Consider the following 7,906-nt stretch of genomic DNA (forward strand, 5'->3'; position numbering starts at 1 on the left):
GTGTTTCAGCACCTTCCCTCAATGCTGAAATCCCCAGGGAAATGGGATTAAAGCACGTGTTTGGGCGCGGGAGTGGGATTTTGCAAGCGCTCTGGGTGCCGCTGGACCTTTGCACCTCGCTCATCCCTCCAGCACCCTGCTTCTTCCAAAGGTGCCAAGTTCCCTTCAGTAAATAAACCTGAAAACAGCTTTTTTTTGGTTTGTTTTTTTTTTTTTTTTCCCTCCTCCTTTTCCCACCACTGCCAAAACAAGCAGCCCATATGGGCCAGGGTTGGGTGGGTTTTTTTGCAGTTTCCATGGGGATTTGGCGCTGGAGCTGCTGGGTGCCGGCTCCCTGGGGTGGGGGGGTTTCCTGCGGTCCCTGTAACTGGAGCCCAGCAGTGGCACCAGGCTCCCTGCCCGGCCCCGGCATCTCCCGGCCAAGGTCACCGGGGAGACCGTAGGCAGCCGGCCGCCTGCGTTGGGCCATCTGTTAAATAATGTATGCAATAAATTCCTGCCCTGCGGCCAGCTTAATCCTTAAATCCTCCTTCAGAATATCATCTTCCAGCAATGCAAGGCTGGGGGATCCCCGGCTCGGTCTCTTGGCCACATCTTTCCCCACCATCCACCCTGCAACCCTCTCTTCTCGCCCCTCCATCCCGCATCCTCCCTGTAAGCGAGCTCGCTGGCTCGCCGGGCTCTCCTGCTCCATTATTTATGTGCAGTGCACGAAAGATGCATATAAAAGAGCGGTTTATAATTTAGCAGAATCTCCTCTTCTTTCAGCTCCCTTCCCCCTCGCGCTTCGGGCTTTCTCCGGTTCATCCCTGGCTTCTCCCAGGTGTCAAAGGTGTTTTGGGGGGGCTCCTGGGGCAGTGCACAGACCCCATCCCCGGAGCACCTGCTCGGGGGGGTTTGAGTGCTCCAGGGTTTTTTGATGCATGGGAGAAAGCGGGCAGTTGCGTCTGGCAGACCCATCAATGAGGTTTTTCATTCAAAAACAAGGGCTTTTTGGTAAACCTAATTAACCAGGTGCTGGTGGCTGCATCCAGCCCACGGTTATGTGTTTTATGAGCCACCCAGCGCTGCCACCTCTGCCGATGCGGGATGCTTTGCTCCTCTGTGGGCTGTGTCTGCTCCCCGCAAAGCCGCTGGCTTGCCAGCAGATTCTAGCTGGGGCAAAAACCATTAGGCTGGGGGGGAAAATAAACCTAGCGCGGGCCCATCTCATGCTTAGCAGGTGCATCGGGTCATCCAGAACAGAAAATCCTGGGGCTGAAGGGTTGGTGGTGTCCTCTGAGTCCAGCCCACTGGGCTGCGCCCGCAGGGCTGAACCTGCTGGGAAAAAATTAAAAGAATTGGGGATTTTTCAGGAAAGCAAATTAGCAAATCTCCCCACTCCATCCTGGACTCGTGAGGGCCTGCGTGGTTTAAAATGGAGAAATAGCAGAGGTGCTGGGGAGGGGAGCGTTGCACAGACTCTAGCAGCCCTGGCACCCCAAAAATGGGGAGGGGTGGGCAGCACCTGTACCCCCCGTCCCACCCCAAATTAATCCCACCCACCCCCCCCAGGCCATCGCTGTGCGGATCAGCACCAGCCCTGCTCGGCAGCGTGCTGCTTTTATTGCAATATATTATTTTCTTTGCAATAAAACCCTGTCCCGGGGACCCGTTTCCCCTGGCGTGATTTTCTTCCCCCGGCACAAAGGTTTGCCCGTGCCCTCGGTCGCGCGGGCGGGGAGCAGTAACAGCTCTCATTAACGCCGCCCTGCTCCTGGGCAATGATTTAACGGCAGCGGTCGCGGGGAATCGGCCGGGATTTGGGTTTGGTGGGGACGGAGGTGCTTCTGGGATGAAAATCCCCATTTTCCACAGGTTTTCCCAGCAGCGAAGGCGACAGATGCCTTTTTGGGTCCCCATCCGCGTCCCCAGCAGATGCTTTTGGGACCTCACGTTGAATTTTTCCATGAAATTTGTGCCCCAGAGGCATTTTCCCATTAAAAAAAAAAATCCCAGAAATAAATATTAATTATAATTAATTATTCAGGGCACAGCATGACCCTGGTCACTGGGGGGCTGTGCCGGAGAGTGGCGAGGTTTTCCTTGGCTATTTTTGGCGTTATTTAGGCGGATGGGGAGGGATGCGCTCGGCGCTGGGCCCCGGCACCACGCGGGAAAGCACGGCAGATCCGCATTTATTTAATTTTTTTGTTTTCCGTTTTGTTTCATTTTTCCTTTTTATTTGGACATTGCAGAAATAGCCCTGTGTAAGTGGTTAAAAGTGCAACATACACAATATTTAAGAAAAGGAGGAAAGAAAACCTGCCTTGAGGTCTGTCAGTCAGAGTCGCAAACAGAAACAAGAAACCAAGCCCTCACACAAGAGGCGCTTTTTTTTTTCCCCTTTTTTTTTTTATGCACATCATGCAAAATAGTTAAAAAGAAAGATTAGAAAAGAGAAGTCAAATAAAACCCCACGAGAGATTGACCGAGCCCTAGAAAGAGCAGAAAGCCCCGAGTGCTGCTCGACCCAGGGAGGGAATCGTTGCCCTCCGGCATCTCCAAGTGTTTGGCACTCTTGTGATTACATTAGATATTTTTTTTATATATCTTTTTAATACAGTCTATTAAAGAGAGGAAACTGCCACAATATAAGGGAAAAATAAAACAAATCAAGATCACCCACACTACAGACTGCATGGTGGTTAGAAAAGCCGAGCGTCCCCCCTACCCCCCCATACATATAAAATCTGTCCCTTTGCTCACAGCAGCCAAGAAGTACAAGCTTTAAAAAATAAACCAGCAATTCTTCCTCTAGGCCTTTCCTTTATAAAAGTTTTGTTTTTCCCCTCGAGAACCTTAAAACATGACTAAAATGAAATATATATATTATATCATTTTCCAACATCCAAAGACATCAACATTAAAAAAAAAAAAAAATCATAAGGAAGGGGATAGCATGGTACATCCAAGTGCACGGATTCATTTTTGCAAGATTAAATAATGTAAACAAGGTGCCCGCTGGGAACGCCCCTGGCCGGGGGAGACCCCAGGGGCTGGCCCCCCATCTTTCGCTGCCCCCTTTCCTCTCATCCCCCGGATCTAGCGTGGTTCATCGGACCAAGAAAGGAAATCAGGAGTAATTCAGAGCCGCGGCGAGATGCCTCCGTTCATCCCTCGCGGCGGCAGGTTGGGCTTTTAGGGAGGGTGATTATATTTTTCCCCCAATTATTCTTTATTTATGATTATTATTTTTTTATTCGCCGTTGGGCTCTGTCTCGCTTGCCGCCCTCCCCTCCGCGCGTCTCCTGGAGGGCAGGACGTGCTGCTGTGCGGTGGGGATTGCAGGCTGGCGAGGACGGCTCTCCAAGTGCTCGCTCGGCGCGGTCGCTGCGGTGTTGCGGGGCTTTTATTTTTTATTTTTTTTTGCCGATAACCTGTGCCGTTGTAAACCGACCCCCCCGTCCCCCCGCCGGCTTCAGCTGAGCGTCCCCGGGGAGGCTTTAAACACCGGGAGGGGCCTTTTCCGAGAGATTTTGCAGCACATCATCAATTCTATCATCTTCAATAACCACTGGAAAGCAGAAAAAAAACATAACCGTGATGAATATGCCGCTGTGCTCCCCCTGCCCAAGGTCACCTCGGGGTGCTGGACACCCTGGGGTGGGTTTGGGGGGGGTTCCCACAGCCCTGGTGCAGCCGGTGGCAAAGTCAGCACGGTGCCCTAGCCTCGCAGCCGGCACGGTGCCCCAGCGGCAAACCGATACCGTGGGCTCGATGCCCGACACCCCGCGGGGTACCCGGTACCGTACACCCTGGCACGGTGCCTGGTGCCCTGTCCCCAGGAATGGTCCCTTCTCCTCTGCACCCTGGGGATGGTCCCCAGGGGACGATGCCCTGTCCCCAGGGAAGGTACCTACGCCCCGGCAAAGCGCCTGGGGCACAGTGCCCTGTCCCTGGGGAAGGTCCCTTCTCCTCTACGCCCTGGGGATGGTCCCCAGGGGACGATGTCCTTCCCCCGGGTAAGGTCCCTCCTGCCCTACAGCCTGGGGATGGTCCGCAGGGGCGATGCCCTGGCCCCACGGAAGGTCCCTTCTCCTCTGCAGCCTGGGGAAGGTCCCCAGGGCACAATGCCCTGTCCCCGGGGAAGCTCCCTCCTGCCCTACAGCCTGGGGAAGGTCCCCAGGGCGCGGTGCCCTGTCCTCAAGGAAGGTCCCTCCTGCCCTAGACCCCAGTAAAGCGCCCGGGGCGCAACGCCCTGTCCCTAAGGAGTGTCCCCGCAGCCCAGCACCCCGGCGGAGGTCCCCGGGGACGCGATGGCCGCCACTCCGCAGGGTCCCCGCCGCACCCCGCCCCGTCCCTGGGGATTCTCCCCGCATCCCGGGAAGGTCCCGCCGCCCCGTCCCCGGGGAAGGTCCCGCCGGCACCCACCTCTCTTGCTGCGGCCGATCTGCCCCAGCTTGGGCGGCCGCTTGCCCTGCCCGCCGGCGAGGAGGCCGTCGGGGCCGCGGAGGCGAACGGGGAAGGGCAGCTGCCCCACGGCCGCGTCCCCCGCCAGCTGCCCCTCGCCGTAGGGCGGCCCCTCCGACATGGGGGCGGCGGGGGGGGGCCCCGCCGCCGCCGCCGCCCCCCGACAGCCTCCCGGGGCGCGGGGCCCGCGGGCCCGGGGCAGCGGCGCAGCGGGGCCCGGGGCGGCCGCCCCGTCACATCCCGGCCCGGCCCGGCGCTGCTGGCGGCTCCGCGGCGGCGGCTCCGGCGGCGGCTCCGGCGGCGGCGATAGAGGAGCGGGGGGCGGGACCGGGCGGGACGGGGCGGGAGCGGCACGGCCCCCGGCAGCGGCACCGCCCCCGGCGGGCTGCCCCACGCACCCCGGGGATCCCCGGGGCTGCCCCTCCGGCCTGCCCCGCGGCGTCCCCGCGGGGCCCCGCAACAGCCCCGGGAGCCCCGGAGCTGCCCCGCAGCCGCCTCCGGGGAGCCCCGAACTGCCCCAGAGCATCCCCAAGGAGCCCGGAGCTGCCCCGCAGCATCCCCCATGGTGCCCCGCAGCGATCCCGGAGATGCTCCGCAACATCCCCGGGGAGCCCGGAGCTGCCCCGCAGCCGCCTCTGGGGAGCATGAACTGCCCCACAGCATCTCCAAGGAGCCCGGAGCTGCCCCGCAGCAGCCTCTGGGGAGCCTGAACTGACCCACAGCCACCTTTGGGGAGCCTGAACTGCCCCACAGCATCCCTAAGGAGCCCCAAACTGCCCCACAGCATCCCCATGGTGCCCCACAGCACCCCCGGCGGGGGCCAAAGCTGCCCTACATCAACCCTCATCTGCCTATGGGGAGATGGAGCTGCACTGCTACATCCCCGGGGTGCCCTGCAGTATCCCTGGGGAGCCCAGAGCTGCCCCATGGCACCCCTCTGGAGCCTATGCTGCCCCACAGTATCCCTGTAGAGCCTGGAGCTGCCCCAGAGCAACCCCGAGCGAGCCCAGCCTGCCCCACAGCCACTCCTGGGGAGCTCAGACATGCTCCGCAGCATCTCTAGGGAGCCTGGAGCTGCCCTATAGCAACCCCCAGTGAGTTCAGACTGCCTCACAGCACTTCTAGGGTGCCTGGAGCTGCCCCGCAGCTGCCTCTAGGGAGCCCTGAACTGACCCAGAGCATCCCCACACAGCCTGGAGCTGCCCCGCAGCATCCCCAGGGTGCCCTGCAGTGTCCATGGGGAGCCTGGAACTGCCCTAGAGCAACCCCCAGCAAGCCCAGCCAGCCCCACCGCCACCTCTGGGGAGCCTGGAGCTGCCCCACAGCATCCCTGGGGAGCCCAGAGCTGCCCCACAGCATCCCTGGGGAGCATGGGCTCAGCCCCACATCTGCCCTGCAGAGCCCAGCAGAAATGAGCCGTGCTGGGGCCTCTGGCGCTTTGTGGGGGGCTGCAAGGTGGGGGGTCAGTCTGGGCACACGTGGCTGTCGGTCCCCAGGACGTGTCCCTGCGCCAGCCTTTCCCGGGGGACTGTGGGAGGGCTTTTGGGTCGCTGCGAGCTTTCCATGCAGTGTTCCCCACGGCCTCACCCCAGCAGCACAGGCCATTGGGGTTATTTCCCAGCAAAGTAAGCCAGCCTGGGGAAGGCATGATGGGAGGGCTGGGGCTACTGTTTTGGAGAAGACTGTGGCTATGTGATGGGGTTTAGGCAACCCTGGTACATCCCCAGGAGTTGGGGGAACAGTGGGGCCGGCAGTAAAAAAAAACAACCTGTTTGCGCAAGGCTGGGTGATGACATCTCCGCCAGCGGCTTTCTGCAGAAGTGGGAGCCTGGCTCGATTTAGGGCTGAGCAGTACGGAGACACAGGGAGGGCAGGGCGCCCCGCAAAGCTGGGGCCCAGGCGCGCTGCTCCCATCTCCAAACCCCTCGTTTGCTGAAATCCTCAGCTCCGGGAGCCGTGCAAGCCCCTCTCCTGCACGCCCCCGAGCTGTCAGCGCCTTACATAAGGTTGCGTCTACGCCCGAGCTATCATGGGGAAAAGCTTGAAAACAGGAGGCGAAAGGTACCGGGGAAGCACAGCCCCCCCAAAAGTGTATTTTTAGGTTTCGCGTGATGGCTGCGTTGCCCGGGGAAAACGCCAAGGCTTGGGGTCGCATCCTGCACCCGTCTGCCTGAGGCACGGTGACCTCCCCACTGTCCCCATGAGGGGACGAGGCTTTCTGGGGTGGTCGGTCCCCAGGAAACCGCAGCTGGGGAGGGAAAGGCAAAGCCTTGATACTGTACAGGTGGTAATGGCCAAAAAATAAATAGCCTCTAAATATGACTTTTACAGCAGAAAATGGGTTTTAAGAAAAGGAGTTGGGAGTCTCAGCTGGTCCAGTGCGTAAATCCACGCTGTTGGGAAGACGGGAGCGGTCAATGCGTGATTTGACAGAGCCGATCCCTCAGGGAAAGTCTTGGGGGGGTTTCTTGGGGTTTTTTTCCGTGCTGCACTTTGAGCCACTGATAAAAGGAGGTTTTATTTTTCTGGCAGCACCAGAAAAGCACGAAGGACAAGGCAGGGCGACGATAACTGCGGGGTGAGGAGGGACACCTCCGCCAGAGAGCTGGATTCTGGCTTTTCCCGCTGGCAGGCAGCGCACAGGCAGGCAGGCAGCTCCCTGCGGCGGGCAGCCACCGCCATCTACAGCCGGCCGGGCGGCCTGGATGCGGCCCTTCCCAGCGCTGGGGCTGCCCAAGGCCCCGCGCCTCGGCCCCGGCGGGGAAATTACGCCGGTGGTTTCATGCCATGCAACTGCGGCGGCCTTCGGACACTGCCCGGCCGGTCTAGTTAATGTTTAATGAGGAAATAACCCGTTTCCTTGTTAAATTCACTGTTTTTCTTGGCAGTCGATGGAAAACTCTTTCCTTTTAAATGCATCAGGGCAGGGGGACCCCCCCCGAGGGAGGGGGAGGCCGGCGGCTCTGCCTGCCTGCAGGTGTCGGACAGGGCACGGGGTCTTTCCCCAGATCCTGGGGGCTGCTTTGGTCCCGGCGTTTTTGACTGTTCCTACTCCCAGCTCCCAAAACGGGGGCTCCCCCACTCCGCCCCTATGTTTCTTTAATTAAAAACTCCCCAGCAAATGTTAATTGAAGCATCACTTCGGGTACATTAACCCTCTCAGGTGCAGCAACTGTACGTGATTTATAGGAAAATGGTGGAGTCAGGGAAGGGAATGTTCTTTTCCTGCGTGCAAGTTTGGGGGCTTGGTACTGCCTGTGTTACGTACAAGGGGACAGTGGTGACTGGCGTCAGACTGGGTGCAGAGGGACTAGATCCTACCCCCCTTACCCCACCCTCCATCCCTGCTCCGGGCAATATACATTCCTCCGGTGTTTTGGACACCCCAGGGAGTGCAGAGGGGCAGCAGATCCCGCCACCCCCCTCAGGGTCATATAAGGATCCAAGACAAACA

At 59.5% G+C, this 7,906-nt stretch overlaps 1 protein-coding gene across 1 annotated transcript; it reads right to left on the reverse strand.

Annotated features, from left to right (window-relative positions):
• Window positions 1-3,389: 3,389 nt before the first annotated feature.
• On the reverse strand, window positions 3,390-4,677 carry CAMK2N1 (calcium/calmodulin dependent protein kinase II inhibitor 1). Its single transcript, XM_075113761.1, has 2 exons — window positions 4,414-4,677; window positions 3,390-3,556 (listed from the first exon to the last, which is right to left on the reverse strand). The coding sequence occupies exons 1-2, from the start codon at window positions 4,571-4,573 to the stop codon at window positions 3,486-3,488; spliced, it is 231 nt and encodes a 76-aa protein (XP_074969862.1). The 5' UTR covers window positions 4,574-4,677; the 3' UTR covers window positions 3,390-3,485.
• Between the last annotated feature and the right edge of the window lie 3,229 nt (window positions 4,678-7,906).

This window comes from Phalacrocorax aristotelis, chromosome 19 (genome assembly GCF_949628215.1).
Source record: "Phalacrocorax aristotelis chromosome 19, bGulAri2.1, whole genome shotgun sequence".
NCBI lineage: Eukaryota > Metazoa > Chordata > Aves > Suliformes > Phalacrocoracidae > Phalacrocorax > Phalacrocorax aristotelis.